Source organism: Tachypleus tridentatus, chromosome 11, assembly GCF_004210375.1.
Source record: "Tachypleus tridentatus isolate NWPU-2018 chromosome 11, ASM421037v1, whole genome shotgun sequence".
Lineage (NCBI taxonomy): Eukaryota > Metazoa > Arthropoda > Merostomata > Xiphosura > Limulidae > Tachypleus > Tachypleus tridentatus.
In genome coordinates, this window is record NC_134835.1 from 53,882,116 (window position 1) to 53,900,621 (window position 18,506).

General features: G+C 31.8%; 1 protein-coding gene and 1 long non-coding RNA gene across 6 annotated transcripts in view; one reads left to right on the top strand and one right to left on the bottom strand.

The window, feature by feature from the left end:
• LOC143232177 (uncharacterized) overlaps positions 1-15,440 on the bottom strand; it is a 59,309-nt gene extending 43,869 nt beyond the window's left edge. The window contains exon 1 of one of the 4 annotated variants that reach the window (XR_013017407.1): positions 15,313-15,440. This is a non-coding gene — a long non-coding RNA (uncharacterized LOC143232177). Of the gene's footprint in view, positions 1-943; positions 1,513-15,312 lie in introns of those variants that run through there. The other 3 variants (XR_013017406.1, XR_013017408.1, XR_013017409.1) reach the window with 3 other exon arrangements.
• LOC143232176 (Iroquois homeobox protein 5a-like) overlaps positions 1-18,506 on the top strand; it is a 34,703-nt gene that overhangs the window by 2,050 nt on the left and 14,147 nt on the right. Inside the window, exons 1-2 of one of the 2 annotated variants that reach the window (XM_076467288.1) lie at positions 1,765-2,550; positions 15,337-15,594. In XM_076467288.1, the coding sequence (XP_076323403.1) occupies positions 2,503-2,550; positions 15,337-15,594 (306 nt within the window). In that variant the 5' untranslated portion in view covers positions 1,765-2,502. Of the gene's footprint in view, positions 1-1,764; positions 2,551-15,336; positions 15,595-18,506 lie in introns of those variants that run through there. The other variant, XM_076467287.1, reaches the window with a different exon arrangement.

Consider the following 18,506-nt stretch of genomic DNA (forward strand, 5'->3'; position numbering starts at 1 on the left):
GATACACAATAATCTGTCTGTGCTTCACCCACCACGTGTATCGAAAGCCCGTTTCTAGCATTGTGAGTCTGCGGGCATACAGCTGTGCCACAGAAGGGCGAATAAAAAGAGCTTTACCAAGTAATGACTAATGGGACAGTCAAAGAAGATGTTTTAATTCCAATTTAACATACATTTTTCGAACAACAATTTTACTTTTTAATTGCATATAAATATTTTTTTATGAACTTTGCTTATACAATAATAATAGTTTTTATGATATTAGCTCACACAGTATTAATCATTTTTATAAACTATACATTGTTTGTTTATATGTACGCCCAAAGATACACATTGAGCTATTTAGGTTTTGACTGATTTTTAGTGTTTTAAGTCCGCAAACATACTGTTGTGTTATTAATGGAGATTAGAATTTATGTTACACAGTAATAATTATTTTTATGAACTTAGCTTGTAAAATGATAATCTTTGTAAAATATTGCAGTATTAAATTGTTTTGTATGCAAAATTGTAATTATCAATAGCTTTTTACAACAAACAAACTGGTTTACTAGTTATAGGCTTCGACGGGTTATTTGATTAAAAGGTGTACATAATTTCGAGAAACGTTTTTGATGTACCTTTTAAAAAACAAAACCAATAATAACTTATATTTAGGAGCCGAATATTTAAGAAAACGGATTTTTCTAATAAAAATGTGATTTTATTTTGTTCATGTTTTTACTCATTTTTCATTTACTTAAATACATAATTTATTCCTGTTTTGTCTTTATAAAACAGTATTCCATTTAGCATTAAAGACGTTTTTGTACATTACAACTTCATAACTCGTAGCTTTTAAAACGTTAATATACTTTAAACCTAAAGTGTTTCTCTTCTGAATCATTTAATATAGCAAAGTCGGCTCTTTTGCCGTTAGGATTAGAAAAACTTGCAAACTTACACGTTTTTCCCGCCAAGTGTTTCGTGTCCCTTTCATGGCCCTAAGTTGTTCATTTCATATTTTCTGTTACAAATAGGTTTTTTTTCTGTAAGGACATAAATACCGCCATTAAATGGATCTTTAAGTACCAACACAATGTGTAGGTTTGTATGAGATTCTATTGCTAAATGATCCATAAGGCAATGGATGACACTATAGCTAGAGCCTGGAAAGTAACAAATCTTAATATTGTTAATTCTTTTCGACGTGGAAGACACATGCTGGCCCGTTTGGCGCCACGAACCCTGACCCAGAGAACTAACCCCGATAATTGCCGCAAATACAGTTAGAAGGGCTTTCTTATTTCTTCTTTTTAAGTTCTGTCGCTATGTTACTCTCTAAAAGTGGATCGAAATACTTTGTTTTAATACAGTTTAACTGCTGAAATTAAAGCAACGTGGCAATAAACATCCAACTGATACAACATAAAGAAGCCCAGGCCAACTTTCACTTAAGTTTACGCCCAAATATTAGTGCATTTGTAAATTGATATTAAAACACTGAAACTACTAACTGTTTTCTCATGAATTTAAACATTTTTTCAAGCTTTTAGCCAAATGATATTTACATTCATATTAAGTCAGGAAACCATCGATTAAGACCATTTATCACTTACGAAAATGTTTTTAAATTTCAATACTAAAACAACTAGAAACTCGTAATAGGCGGAGTTCCAATCTGCCAATTAGAATATAGCTGGGCGGGGATAGGAAATGACGTCAGCCTACTTTATTTTCTGCCCATGAGAAACGTTACCAGCATGTTAATAAAGTGCTCGTGTCACTGCTGTATTGACGTGTACAACCGCATCTGTTTGACTTTCTGTCTACTTACTTGAAGCACCTAAACACAGCCTTGAACTGATGAGTTCATGACCAGTGTATACAAGATTATTGTGTCTAAATGATGTATTTTAAACACAAATCTCGAAGCAAGTTTCCGATATAGGCAAGCTTTGTCTTTATTTCTCGCATGTGTTGTTAAAGCCAGATTTTTCTCAAACTTCCCTCGTCTAGTTTACTCAAGAAAACACAAACTAGTGATGTTGAATGCTGTTTAATATAGGTTAAATCCGAGAGTTCACATGTTTCTAAATAATGTTATTCCTCTCTGCTCCACAAGAAAACACATTTCGACAAGACTTTTTTTTTCATATTTTAAATGTATATAAAGCAACATAACACTAGTTTATAATATGCTTGTACATATATGATCGCTTATATAGAAACCACATGTGATACTATTGTTCTGTGGCGTGACGAGAATGTAATGCACGTGACAAATACGGTTCTAGAAATGCCTTCAGGCGAGTGAGACGTATCTAACAAAACTACTTCGTTGACGACTGTTGGTAACAAACTAACTTTGTGCAACAGCTATGTAAGCGATTTTGTCAGAGCAATAAATACAATTCGTAACCTTCTGGAAATAGCAAGATCGATTTCATAGGCTATTGAGAAATTTCATACAAGCGCAGTAAATAAATTGACTCTTCTGATAGCCTCATCTGAATCTAAAGTATGGCTTACACACACTTTGGCTACTCCTACCATTCATCTTCCTCTCAGGTAAGCAAGTTCTCCATTGATCACTCAACACATGTAAACCTAATTATTTCTTAGAAGTGGAAATACATATTTAAGACATAGATATAAAATTTGAGAAAATGTCAATTTGAAAGACAGAATTAAGAACATTTTGTCCTGATATATTTAACTATACATAGAACTAGAAGAGTATTCTATCAATTAGTAGTAATGCTGATAATACTTTATACCCCTCAAAGTCAAAGTTATACAGAATTTTATATTTTAGAAATAAAAAAATTTCATCAGCTAAAATATTTTACTTTTTTTGTAGAAAAAAAAACGTTGAACAAAAATTACTTTCATAAATGTTAAAGCATGTATTTATATACCATTGTGTTTGTTTCGGCTCTATTACAACTATAAATGCTAGCCCTCACAACCAAACCATTTTTAGCAGGTAGTGTTGTAAAAGCTCTCGTTAAATTCTGACTTACCACTCATAAAAATGCACCCCAGAATTCGACTAGTGTTTCGGAAACAGGGTGTCTGGTTTTATCGAATACGCATTCTGCTTTCCACGCACATATTGTTATTTTAGACACTTTACTGCTTTAATGTATTTCGTTTTGCTAGATTCTGTTTAAGCTTTTTCGTGTGTTATTTTTTGAAGTAACAAATCTGTAGTGACAGTGTTTATTGAAAGATTCCTTCAGTTTTTACTATTGCTATAATTCCTAAATAATACAGTTATCATGTGATTATTTGTTTTAAGGACATTTTTGAAATAGTTCAAAATGTATTGTTTCAGTATTAGAAAGATTCGTTTTTCTTCTCATATTTTACCAGACAAATGTCGCATGGCATTTGTTGTATAGAAGAATTGTTTAGCTCTCTTACAAAATAGTTTAGTAAACTTACATCTATAATGATAGAAGAAAGGATGTGTGTTTGGTTGGAATTACGTGGTTATATGAGTAAGTAATTAAAAATGTTAAACATTCCAGCTGATTTTTACGCTACAAGTATTTATTAGCATTGTATAAACTATTTGTTTGACAGCAATACATGTTTCACAGTAACAATTATATAGATAGTGTAAAAATACCTCATTATTGATACTATTTCCCTTGGTGAGTTAAGTATATATATATCTGTGTGTGTGCATACAATTAACTGTTTAGAATGTTTTACACCACTCCAAGAACATTTTCATGCACACCTGCGCAGCGTATCGTGCTGTTTAAATAGTTGTTAAAATAGTAGCAGTATATATTATTGTTCTTTTTCAACAATCAAACTTTCAAGCATTGTTCATTCGTGTGGTAGGTAAATTTATTTTCAAGGCTCAGATAATCAAGAGCAATCCCCACATAATGTTATAATATTAATCTTATCTGTCCACTGAATGCTATTTTAAATTATTTTCTTTCGAATTTTTTTATTTTTTTAAACATTCTAGAACATTGTTAGGTATGGTATAGAGTACAGTATCATTTCACCATAGCAAATGAGTTTTTGTGTGTTTAATTTTTGTCAGTTATATTTTTAACATAAAACAATACCTTTGCCTCTTACATAGTTATGTAAATTTCGAATAAGTTCTTTAACGCATTTTACTAAAAAATATATCTATGATATAAAATTAATGAAACAAAACTAAACCTAGGTTGTTGTCAACAATATTTAATTAATTACGTTTTCATTAAAAGTATGCATCACAAGAAAAATATTTTTTCTGGATAAAATCGTTTTAATTAACTTAAAATGTGTTTCAAAAAAGTAGTAAAACACTAAACATTATTTTACTGAAAGCTTTGCGTTGATTTTCCTAAAGATATTCTGCTCACATGCTTTAACAATTAGGTGACAACACTGTGCATTTTTATCAAAGGATTATAAGACAAAAATGCATGTTAACTTACAATGTAAATATAACTGATATAAATTATTTTTTATTTCAAGTGCATTTATGCGCTGAACATTTTCCATAATATTTAAACTGGTAGAGTATTAAATAATGTACTTCTTTCTCATCCAGTGGCTCAACAGTAAATCGAAAAGCTTATAATGCTAATGGTGGGACAGCGGTAAATCTACGGACGTACAACGCTAAAAACCGGGGGTCGATTCCCCGCGGTAAACGCAGAATATAGCCCAACGTGGCTTTGTTATGTAACGAACACTTATTTTCACATAATTGGCTTCCCGCGTATGAAGTCACCTATTTAATACCGATCTAGAATACACGTACAATTGAGTGCACTAAATAAAGCTAACACAATGAAGACAAAAGCTTTCCAGCATAAAATTGTTTCTCATGTATTCCTGCCAAGTTAATCCCCATTGTTTTCAAGACTACTTCTGTTTGCCCCATGTTGATGTTTGTAGATAGATAGACCTATTGTAGCTTAGAAGATAATTCTGCTTAATAAGTCATCGGCATGGAATAATATAGGTTTATTGGACACAGTCCGTTTATCTCTTGCTTTATGTGAATTTTATATTTGATGCGGAAGTTCAGTTTTCTCTGCTTCAACAGTTAATACACAGATTGTGTAACACAGCTGCAATTCTGCTTCAAGATAATTGCAATACAAGCTTTTACCAAAATTCTTTAATTATCAAAGAATGGTCTCATGATTAAAAAATAGGACAAAACATTAATCAGTCACATATATTTATAATGTGTTTTCCATCACAAAGACATTTTCATGTGTATGTGTGTGCAAACATATAATAATCGTGTTAACTTAATTAACAGTTTCCAGTGAAAAACATTAAAATGAGAAAACTAGAACTGTCACAGCAATTAACAAAGTATTGAACGAATAAAGTTATATATTTACTTAAAATTATAAGTGTAGACCAGCAGATATATTTCTGATATATCTTAAGGCACACAGTAATAAACACTATCACGTATATTCATCTTCCTAATCTTTGGTTTATGTTGCACGAACACTTATAGAAGAAATTATTAATGTTCGCCATGTATCTGTGGAGCACATTAAAGCTAAATCATTTTGTAACGTTTCAGTCAAACATAAATTCAGTAAATGTATATAGTATCATAAGAAGCTGCACAGAACCATTATACGTAATATTACAGAAACATTCGACAAATATATGTGTTATAAGTATACATATTACTAACGAAACGCACTCTTAATAAGTATATGTGTTATAAGTATACATATTACTAACGAAACGCACTGTTAATAAGTATATGTGTTATCTTAAAAAAATAATACATTTGAATAACATACACCATCACCAAAAGTACATTTTATAATGTACTCCGTATCACTAAAAATTACGTTCAATAAATACTGATAGTATCATTCAAGGAAATTAAAATTATATTTACCATTATCAAAACTTAATAGGCTCAATTAATATAAATAGAACAGCTGAAACAGATAGACCCAATAAATACACACAAAGATATATTAACTAAAACATCAAAAATCAACTGTGTTCGAAGTACTCTTTTCTCTTGCTTAACCGTAAACTCACTTCCAATTAATACTTATATACTCCTGTTTCACCATAAACTCACTTCCAATAAATACTTATATACTCCTGTTTGGCCATAAACCCACTTCCAAAACGTCTCGTTTACTTCATTTTCACCATACATTTACTACCAATGAGTGTTTATCTATTTCTGTTTCACCATAGATTCACTACAAAACATATTCTTCTCTTTTTGTGTTTCACCATAAATGTACTTCCAGTGAATATTTGTTTACTATTGTTTCAACATAATCAATTTTTCCAATGAGCACTCGTCTGCTTCTGTTTCACAATAAGTTCACTTCGAATGAGCAGTTCCAAAACTGAATTGTTAATACGACTTTCGAAACCATACTAAAAGTGTACCTTTATTGTTTTAATTTGTTATGAACAAATTGACGCGTGGCAAAATTATGTACATTTTGATTTTAAAAAAACCTTGATTTTTGAGAAAAGTATCTCAGGTATTCTTAAAAGTGGTTTTATGATTCACAACAAAATTGAAATATAAATGATTTATCATGTCTTTTATTTAAAAATGATAATTTATTTTTCAAAATCGATCCCTTTCTATGTAGTATATAATTCCTTAAATACTTCACTATTAAAAGCTAGTAGTACTTCGAGTATAATCAAGGAAGTTCATAGAATACTGTTATACCTACGAAAAGAATCGAATATTTCAACGTAAGTGTATTTTTAGACATCAGTGTTGTTGCATCAGAATAAAATTTAGTTTAATCACTTTTATTGTTGTTTTCAGATTGCCTAGTCTTGATATATCTTTATAAACGAATAAGGTTATTTGAATCTTCTTCCGGGAAATTGATTTGTCACCCTTTGGTTTTGATTGTCATTTGACTTACGAAACGATCTTCAACCGTAAAACATAGGAGAAAATTAACCAAACTTTACACAAGTCAGCTATTAAAATGTTACTTTATATTACTTGTAAATAATCTACTGACTAATGAATAAAATTTTGTACCCTCTGTCTGTCCAATGTTCCTTGTTTAAAATTTCTTGTTACGTTAACACGTATCGTCTTGCTGTAATCTATCCCCTCTGCCACGTTCGGGGTGAATAGAAACCTCAGTTTCTGAACACCCCTGGTTAGTTGTTTAAGCCCTAACATGCTTTTTGTTTTGAGCCTTAAATAACTTTTAAACCTGAACGACTGTTAAGGTTTTGTATTGGAATACTGTTTGTTTTTGATTACTTTAGTGAGATCCAAGTAAGGCCTTTCAAGTATGCTTCATAATTCGTTAAAAAACCAAACTACAGTTAAAAATATATTACTATAAGTAATAGTGATAAAACCTCATCAAAACCATCAAGGCCTGTCTACCATTTTTGTAAAAAAAAAAGGTCATGTTTTGTCTGTTTATTGGAGTCTGAAAAAGAAAAAAGATAAGGAGACGGCACCTAGTGTGTTCATGTTCACATATGAACGTAGTATCACTAAATTACTCGATGTTATTCTTTCGGCCAAAGATGTAAGAGCTGATGTCATCTGGGAGGAATTTAGATCTTTTATGTCTGTTGGTTCTGTGTTATTGACAAGTGACACTGCCAATCTCATACCCATACGTATTTTACATACTGAGGAGACTTAATCAATTTTGTTAGAAGGTATATTGCCTTTGGATTCGAGTTCTGCTACTGATGAGTCTGTTATTGCTAGAGTGGCTTTGCTAGTGTTCCTCTTTACAACGTTTATTTGGTATCAGACATAGTTTCAGGACCAGTTGTTGTTGGAGTAAGACCTATTTGCCAATTAAGGGTGTAGCATTGTTGTTGGGAAACGATTTGGCTGAGGAAAAGTTGTTGCCAAACCTTGTAATGGTTAGCGAGTCAATCACTGTTTCATTTAACGATAATGTATTTCTCTCTTGTTCTATGACTGGAGCTAAGGCAAAGAAATTAAGCGAAAAATAAATAATGAATACATATTCAGAAGACAATATTATAAATTTGTCTCGGACACTTTTAAATTTTACGGGATCTTGTGTATGGTGGTTGTCCTACTGATGATTTCATGGTGAGTGACAATGATGGAAGTGAGGGATCTGGTTCACCTGGTGAAGTTCTATTTACTAAATAAAACTAATCACTGAGCAAGAAAAGGACTTGCAAGTCTCTTCACTATTTAAATATGCACTCTCAAAAGATGAACTAGAAAAAGTTCCAAATGGTTATTTTTTTCAAAAATTGTGTGATTATGAGGAAATGAAAACCATCAGATGTGCCATCGTTAGAGGACTGGACTTTAGTTTATTAAATCGTTGTTCCAAAAGCATATCACTCTAAAACATTGAAAGTTGCTCATAAACTTCCCAAGGGAGGTCATTTAGATATCAACAAGTCATATAACAAAATTATGATACATTTCTTTTCATAAAAAATTAAGCAAGATGTTTCTTAGTTTTATATAACGTGTCATACATGTTAGTTTGTCGGAGACCCTAACCAAAGATTCCTGTTGGTCCTTTGAAACTTATCCCACCTTTCAAAGAACCATTCAACCGTGTGATTATTGATTGTGATGGGTTTTCACCAAAATCTCGATCTGGAAACCAAAATTTGTTGACTATCATATGCACATTTCGCGATTTCCTAAAGCTATCTCTTTGAGAAACTTTTAAGCTAAAAAAATTCTGAGGCTTTGATTAATTTCTTTAAGTTTTTGGTTTACCCAAATAAATTCAGTCTGATCAGGGATCAAATTTTATGTCGGGGGTGTTCCAAAAAGTTGTTTTTAAGCTAAGTTATAAAAAACTCAAATCTGGTGCGTATCATCCAGAAATGCAAGATGCTCTTAAGCAATTCCATTCTACCTTGACGAAGAAGATTGGGATAAAGGAGTTAATTTATTATTATTTGGTATTTGTGAGTTCTTTCATGAGTCGTTAAGGTTTAGTCTATTTGGTGTTGGTGTCTGACAGTTCAGTGCCCTTTAAAGTTGCTGAAAGAACAAGGGTTGGAAGATGACCCGAAATAAATGCATTTACTGGATTACATTTTCAAATATTGGTCCAAACTCTTATGGACTTGTGAATTAGCTTGGAGAACTATGAGGTTATTCCAAAGTAAAAGGGAAAAATGTTTATGACCACATGAGTGAATGGTTTAAGTTCCGTCCTGGTGACATGGTTTTAGTATTGTTACCCACTATTAGACATCCATTAAAAGCTAGGTATCATGGTCCCTATGAGGTTGTACAGAAAGTTAATGGTACGGATTCTGTGTAAAACACCTGATGGTCGAATATCATTAATATGTTGAAGCCCTATCACAGCCGAGGTTTATTCAAAAATATTTTATCTCTTAAGTGATCTACTAACAGTGATGACAAGTTACTTTGACTCAGACCCCGTAAATTTGAAAATATTGGGAATGAATGCAACATCTAAGTGAATAATTCTAACATTCTGGCCAAAGTTGATTGTATTTTGAATTATATAATTCCTACAATGGCCAGGTGGTTAGGGCGCTCGACTCGCATTCTGGGGGTCGCGGGTTTTGAAACCCTTTCGCACCAAATAGCTCGCCCTCTCAGCCTTGGGGACGTTATAATGCGACGGTCAATTCCACTATTCATTGGTAAAAGAGTAGCCCAAGAGTTGGCGGTGGGTGGTGATGCCTTTCCTCTAGTCTTACACTGTTAAATTATGGACGACTAGCGCTGATAATTTCCGTGCAACTTTACGCGAAATTAGAAAAACAAACAAACCAACCCCTACCATCAAGAACAGTTTGACGAGATTTTTAAAAAAATGGCTGGTTATTATAGAAGTTTTGTAAAAATTTTGCTTACATCACTGGACCATTAACAAAATAAAAAGGTCAAGCGGTCCAAAACAGGGCAATTTGATTTTGAAAAGGTCAAATTTTTATCGGGCACTTACCCCGTATTGACGTCACCTGACTTTCACAAGTCTTTCGCATTAGCTGTTGATGCCAGTGATTGTAATGCTGATGTTATTACATCACAATCAGACGAAAAAGGTATCGAACATCCTGTTAGTTATTTTTCTAAAAAGTTTAATTGTCATCAATTGTCTGCTATGAATAAAGAAGCATTAGCTATAGTGTTGGATTTAGAACATTTCAATTTGTATGTATCTGCATCATACTTGAACCAAATGAAGAGCAAAAGATAATCCATGTCAAAGGATATTATAAAATCTGTGCTGATGCATTTCAATGTGCTATGAAATATTTTGATCGTAAACTTATTTCTATTGATTATATTCTGTCATGATTATTGAAATTGTATAATTACTTGATAATGTGTTATATTTTATGCATTGTTTTCAATGTATATACTGTATTTTAGTTTAAAACTGTCTAACGTTAATTTTTGATTCACTAAGAGGGAGGTGTGACGGAATAACTATAATATAACTATAGTAATATCGATGTTTGTTCAACTTAAATTTATGTTTAGAAATATACGTAACTTATACTGTTAAATCTATATTGTGACATTCCCACATATTTGCTAAAATTTTAAGAAGATTCTTTAGCGTAAGAATCAACAGTATATCTGTATGTGTATAAACACTGGCGTATCGTCAATAGTGTTGTGCAGGCTGAGATTTTCAGAAACTTTCCTCACACTTATTCGAACATAACAAACCATTTAATATCAGTGGATTCACACCGGACATTACTATGTAACTTCAGCAATAAAAATCTCGAGGTTTGATCATCAAAGAGCAAGGTGGCTCCCTTTTAAGTGAATCGTACCTACATGAACTGAAAATTAATTTGGTCATCATGAACCCCTGATAAGACATCAAGGAAGTTATAGACCAGAAAAAAGATTTGATATTGTTTGTAATTTTGTAAAACGTTTGTACATAGATCATTATTTGTTTTAACCTTTATTGTAAATTTTATTATTGTTTATATATTAAAATATATTTGTGTTAAAAAAACAGTGTTCATCAATCTTTCTGGCAAACATCATAAATTGGATACATATCGACCTTCCTTTAACTTCTAAATTTAAATTATTTGAAATTGTAATGCTTAACACATGAGAATACCATTAACCTTCTTACTACAACTTCAGTAACGGGTTTGTACACAGATTCTCAATCTCATACCAAAGCTGATTTTTATTCAGCTTCCCAGTATCAAATTGTTTACGATTTTTACCATTATCACACTTATGTTTAATATTCGTGTGTTCCATTTGCTTCGAATTTTAAATTATAAAGTAATCTAGTTATACTGCCAGAGGAAATATTTTTTGTTAGTATACTATGTATTTTATAAATTGATATTTTATTTGCTAAATAATTTAGCAGTATAAGACTAGAGAGAGAAGGTAGCTAGTCATCACCATCCACCGCCAACTTTTGGGCTACTCTTTTACCAACGAATGATAGAATTGAACGTCACATTATAACGTGAGAATGTTTGATGTGATGTGGTTTCGAACCCGAGACGCTTGAATTAGGAGTGGTGCGCCTTAACCACCTGGCCATGCGGAGCCTAATAGTTTAGTAAATCAAAATTAGTTTAATAATAATCGGTATAGATAAAATGTTATCTGCACTAAAGCACAGAAAATATGACTAACAAATCTAGCTATAATGTTCAATAGCTATAATACTAATATTATTAAAATCATTCTAAAGAAACAGAATGGTAACCAGTGCCTAAAATGGACTTCGTTTAAGTGAATTCAAATAATTAACTTTTTCCTACAAAAACTTTAACTATTCTTGTTACAACCATTATATATCTACAATAGAAACATTCCATTTATTCATGTTATTAAAATTATGCTAAATATAATAATTGATAACAATAATAAACGATCCCTTAAAACAGGTAATAACCGTTAAGTCTATCTAAAATGAAAGCTTCCCCGGTGTCTCAGCAGCAAGTTTTCCGGTTTATAACGCTATTAGTCAGCTATGTTGGACAGAGCGAAAATACCTCATTGTATGGCTTTGTGCTAACAACAGGTTATAAGATGAAAACATCTATTTTGTTACTAGTACCACTTTTTTGGTACTTCTTATGATTTAAATTCTAATTTGTACTCTATCGTATACGCATCCATGCTGTAAATGTTGAGTGTTAATTTTTTTTTCATTATACTTTTTTAACCTCTGATCATGAGAGCAAATGTTTGTGTGGGAGAGAGCAGATTTGTTAGACTAGGAGTACAGGATAGGCCTGAATGCCCAATAAAGTCCGTGGGTGAATAATCTAGAAGCTCGAGATTTTCTACATTTATGAAGCTAACAACTTCCCGTAATTTACATTTATGTTAATTTACAAAAGATAAGAAAGAGATTTTTTCGTGATGTGGGTAAACATTTATTTTTTTATGACTATCGACTGTCAGTCAAATAAACAGTACTAAAAACAGACGGTTATTGTATTCTGAATCTTAGAATGAAGTACTTCCATATATACAGTTAGCAACAGCGACACCAGAAAATTGGTAGTTAAATAGTTATATTTGACGGAATGTCTCTAAGTGTTTTCAGACCGCAATATTACTTGGTTTTCTTTTTCTATAGTGATTTCCAAATCTGTTCATCGTCTCTGATATATTATCTCTCATTCACTTTATAATTGGATTATCAAATATTTAGCCATTATTGCAATTGTGCTCCAGTATCGTCTACAAACAAGTCAAGGCGTTAATATGAAAATCAAAGATTATAGAATGAAAAAAAAAAAAACCAGCGAAAAGAGTAGTAGTGATGACAAATACAAATTTCTTTTGCGTTCAGGTGAACAAACCAAACGAAAATAATGTGAAAAAGATTAAAATTTGGAGATCGAGGTGAAGAAATGTCATTAAATGTCAATTCGGAAAGTCAACAAGCTAGGCTTTATGTTTTTAGCAGAAAGTTCAAGCATAGCAAAATAATCTAAATGAACATTATTGGAAGTAATTACTGTACGAAAAGAAGAAAATGAAACTATCCAATTCTCATAAAGAAGTTTGTTTGTTTTGAACTTCCCGCAAAGCTGTGTGAGGGCTATCTGCGCTAGCCGTCCCTAATTTAGCAGTGTAAGAGTAGAGGGAGAGCAGCTAGTCATCACCACCCACCGCCAACTTTAAGCTACTCTTTTACCAACGAATAGTGGAATTGACCGTTACATTATAACGTCCCCACGGAAGAAAGAGCGAGCATGTTTGGTTTGACGGGGTGTCGAACCAGCGTTCTCATAAAGAAATCTTACATTTTAACAAAAATTAAATAATTTCATGACTGCGTCTTTAAGTTGCACAAACTTACACTTTAGTTATTCTTTTTTCATTTGAAAACACGATTTTATAATACAGTCCTACGAGAATTTTCCGTTTGTTTTCAAATTCAAAGAAGATACATAGGTTCGCTGAAAAATACTAAAAGCTTGGTCAAGCATGGCCAGGTGAGTTAAGGCGTTCGACTCATAATCTGAGGGTCGCGGTTTTCAATCCCCATCGTAACAAGCATGCTCACCCTTTCAGCCGTGGATGCGTTATAATGTTACAGTCAATCCTACGATTCGTTGGTAAAAGAGTAGCTCAAGAGTTGGTGGTGGGTGGTGACGACTAAGAGCCTTCCCTCTAGTCTTACAGTGCTAAATTAGGGATGGCCAGTGCAGATAGCCCTTGTGTAGCTTTGCGCAAAGTTCAAACAAAAACAAACTAAAAGTTTGATACTTTATACAAAAAATATTAATTGTAACAATAGTCTTTCTACTCTGCGGAAGTTAACAGTTAAATTCGCTGAAGTTTTCTTTTACGTATAGAAATTAAAATAGATTTTATAATAAATTTATAACGACATTCCTTGTCTGGCTTAGTTATGTAATATTAATAAACGACCCCATAAAATATTATTAAAACACTTAAACATTTAAACTAAACGGTTTGTATACTTGGACGTTTTAAATACTTACTGTTTTACCCCATGAATGTGGCCTTAGGCCCGTAAAACTGTATACTGTATTATGAAAACATTAACAAAATACAACTATAGAGTGACGATAAATTTACATGAGTATACATTTGGATACTTTTATGTGTCTTCTTCAATCCAATTTGTCTGTCCATGGGACAGCGATAAGTCTTCGGATTTACAACGCGAAAAGTAGGGATTTGTTTCCCTTCGGTAGACATAGCAGATAGCCTCAATGTGGCTTTACTATAATCAAAACACACACGAACACCTCAACCCAGTTTTTGTTTATGAGTTTTTTTCAGAATATTTGAGTTTCAGTACACAGTGTCAGTTAAATAGCCTGAATAAACGAAAAATACTGATGACGTAGTGTAGATCGCATTCCATAAAATCAAGAAGACGTGTAATGATAGTGGTAAATCACGCTTTCTCTGCTACGGCCTGTTGTGTCATGTTTGTTAGAGGACTCGACTTGTAATATGTTGGTCGTAGGTTCGATCTCATCACCGTAAAGGCTCAGCATTTCAGTCATGAGAACATTACAATATAACGGTCAGTCTCACTATTTGTTGATAAAAGAGTACCACCACAAGAGTTGGTTGTGTTGACTCGTTAGCTTCCTTCTCTCTGGTTTATCTTTTGAAAATTAGGGACGACTAGCGCAGATAACCATCGAGTAACTTTGCAGGAGAGCTATCAGAAACTAGTAATTTTCAAATAAATTATGTGAATATCTTAATAAAGTTAGTTTATATTATATTATCCAATACTGTAATGAAATATATTTGCTGTAAACAAAAATGTTAGAAAATCTCTTTTTAAAATCATCATTTACTATTTTTATATTTAATTTCATCTTTCACGTGGTTTGTATAGTATTTAAAGAATTTTACTCCATTTTTATATCTGTCTGTTTCTACTTATTTTTTAACAACAATTCGAAAGATTTTGTTAAATTAAATTACAAGCGTTGTACATGTTTAGATTTATGATACTTCTACCACAAATTTCTAAGATTATATACTTTTCTATATTGGAATTTAAGAAGAAAAATAATGTGTAGATTTTTAATTCCCAGCTTTTAACGTGGTTTTATTTTACAGTCGAATATGTAGAAAAAATAGAACTATTTAGTATAAGTACCTTATGAGAATTTTTTTCAGTATTACTCCTTAGAAGTTATTTTGTTTGTTGGCGTATTTTCTGCCGTATTGTGTTGTTGTTTTTTCTAATCTTTTGATTCTAAATAATATAATTTATTTTTTATTCAGCTGTATGTTTTCTCATAGGTGTGAGGAAATAATAATATTTCCCTTTGAATTACCGTAACTTATTTATTCTTTTTCACAAAACTTACTCTTTTTTCCGCTCCTTTACACAGTTGTTAATGGCAGGACATCATTCCACTTCGAGTTCCTGTGACCCATGCCAACCTACTATACTCGGAAACTCTCATGCACCCTCACGATCCATCTATCCCCTTCCTTCGTATGAAACGCGCCTTTTGTCTAGCTCTTACCCGCATCGTTTAGTAGCGGGGAATCTACCAATGAACGGACTATACGGAGCGACTTATCCAGACCAAGCCGGGTACATGGCGGTGTTAGGGTCGAGTCCAACGGCCTTATATTCTTCACTGGTAAGTATTGAAAAGTTATGTAATCAACTTTTCATTTCTTTAAATTGGTGAAAGTACTCCCGAAACGCAATAAAAAATTTTTTTCCGGGTTATATATATACATTTTTTTTTAATTAATGACAGGCTTCGATACTTATGACTGCAAAAAATATAAAGAAACTTCTATGAAGAAAAAGTTTTGGACAAAATGTACCTTTAAACTTTGTAAAACAAAAGCCATTTTATTAAGTAATAGTCCTTTAAATACAAGCAAACCCTTGGGACTATGGCTCACATTTACAACGCTACTATAATGCTAATTTAATGTTGAACTTCTATTATGCACTTTCTCAATTTAATAATCGTTGCCGTTATAATGAAATATTTAATTACCTTAACCAAGTTATGAATGGTAAGTAATTAATAGGTCTTCTTATTTACGTACTTTAATGTAAATCAATGCGAAATTTCGGTACGCTTTCGAGGAATTCCCGTAAAAGTGTTTTCGCGAAATACCAGGGTTCTCCCATGGGATTAAGTGAAAAGCTTTACCCTTGTGCAAACTTCGAGGCCGAATTTACCACCATTTATAAATTAGTGCAATCAGCGGTTTAGGGAGAGTTACGTGGCACACACACAGACACTGAATCTTATTATACAGATATCTCAATATCAGTTGCTATAAAATAAACGAATGTGGAATAAAAGGCTGTTATTATTGTTATATTTAATTTGTATATATATTGACGAATGTTATAAATATATAGACTTTAATTGTTCCGTTTAATTGCGATAAATAAAAACATGAAAAATCTTAGACTAATGGTTAATTATGTTACCTTATAAAATATACTAATGAAGTTATACGTTCAAATGCTTGATAATCCAAGTGCTCTTGTTGTATCAAATGAGTGGCGATGCATGGTTTTTATACGTTTCTTGGTTTATGAATTAGTGCATGCCAAGTTATTTTAACTGTTCTAAATGCTTAATAACGTACGATATTATGTATTATGTATGTGAATCGGTATTCTGTAGTTGAATTCCTTCATAAGGTTTTCATTAAAATCATACCAAAATTTCTTCTGAATTAAACAACAAAATCATATAGAATTGATATCAACGTCTGATAAAAGCAAGGTATTTCGTAGATCAGAGCTAAAAATATGTTGTTCAAACAATCTTATAAGACCACGTATAGTTGTGTCGTAAGATATTTATAGTTAATAAAAGTTAACTTCTGCCTAAATGAAAAAGAGCTCAATCTAACCTACCTCTTCTAGGTAATGCCAATTTTTGCTTTGTAGTGTAATAAATCCAGTGAGACTAAACTCTGCTTCAAATCTTGTCATATCAATATGGAATTAGGAAGACAGAGCTTAGTATTAAATATTATTATCATTAGTGAGCAAGAGGTATTATAAGGATTACGGCCGAAAACATTGCTCACAACGAAAGTATCTTTTTAATGAATTAATGTATTCTATTAACTATAAGGTTTTATTTTATGGCATTGCATAATTCTATTTAGGCAGATACGTTAAATTAGATATATTAATTGCTACGTTAATATTTAGTTCTAATTCATGTAGGTAACTTACTTTAATAAAAAATGAGTTTACATCCCGTTAAATGTTGTCATGCTTAGAACCATGAATCTGTATTAAGAGCAAAGTTGGCTATGAATATTATTACATTAGTACAAACTAAAATAGGAGTAGCTGGTTATCATGACATATTAAAACACGTCAGATATTTCAACATTTAACCATAAACTTTATCAGGATATCACATTGCCCAAAATACTTTTCACTTGTTGAGTTATGATGAAAGTGTGTTAACTGATACCAGACGTTTTGATTTTAATCAAATACAGATAACCTATATGTTATGAAACCATTTGCTGAATGGATTATAAGCCTCATAACGTTCGTTTAATTCGCTAGGTAGACTTGCATGTCAGTAACTCAGACTTTTATTTTTATTTCATCATTTATATTTCACCAGATATGCAGATAATCCACTTTGGAAGTGAAATACATAGGAAAAGCTAGCGTGCTATACATATGTGTGTGTGTGTGTGTATAGGAGCTAAGATGAAGAAGAGTGAATCCCTATATAAGACAGAAGCAATCGCATAGTAGATATGTCTCGTCAGTTAACAGGAAAAGGAAGATATGCAGAGCAGAAACATCTATAAATTAATATATGTCTAGGATGTAGATGTAATTAAAAAAATTGAACTAAAATGTATTGTATTCAAAATAGAAGAACTTTGGGAATAAATAAATAATTATCACGAAAAACCTTTGTGACCTACTAATTTAGCTATGAGCTGTTTATGTGTGTATATGTATGTTTACAATACGGCTGTAATGAGCTCTATAACAGTTCTATAACTTCAAACAATTATGGTTTTATCTGTAAAAATCTAAATTTTTATAATATGGAAAACTTATTACGAGATTATTGCAAATACCCAAATTATCATATCTGCTGTATTAAAGCTTAATTATCGTAATTTTTCATTCTTAAAAGGTTGTGATTTCATGTGATAGTCTCTATAAAAGTGTGAAGAAACCTAAAAAATATATTATCTTTTCTTAACACCAACTTTTAGCAGATATATTCCAAAGCTGATATCTTCTATATCTTCACCAGACCACTGATAATAAATTATTAGATTTTACGATAATTCTAAAACCTTGACAAAAAGTTTATAATAAGTACAAATAACACTTAGTTCTCGCTTAACTGACCCGATCGTGTAAACTAACATATAAACTGTTCCAGTCTATAGATTTGCTGTTAGCTTACCCATGAATCGGTCAATTTGTATAACGTAATAACAAAATTAGAGAAATATTTTTAAATAGTACCGTAAGTTGGATAAAGTAGTCATAATTAGTATTACAAAATTTAGGCTTATACAT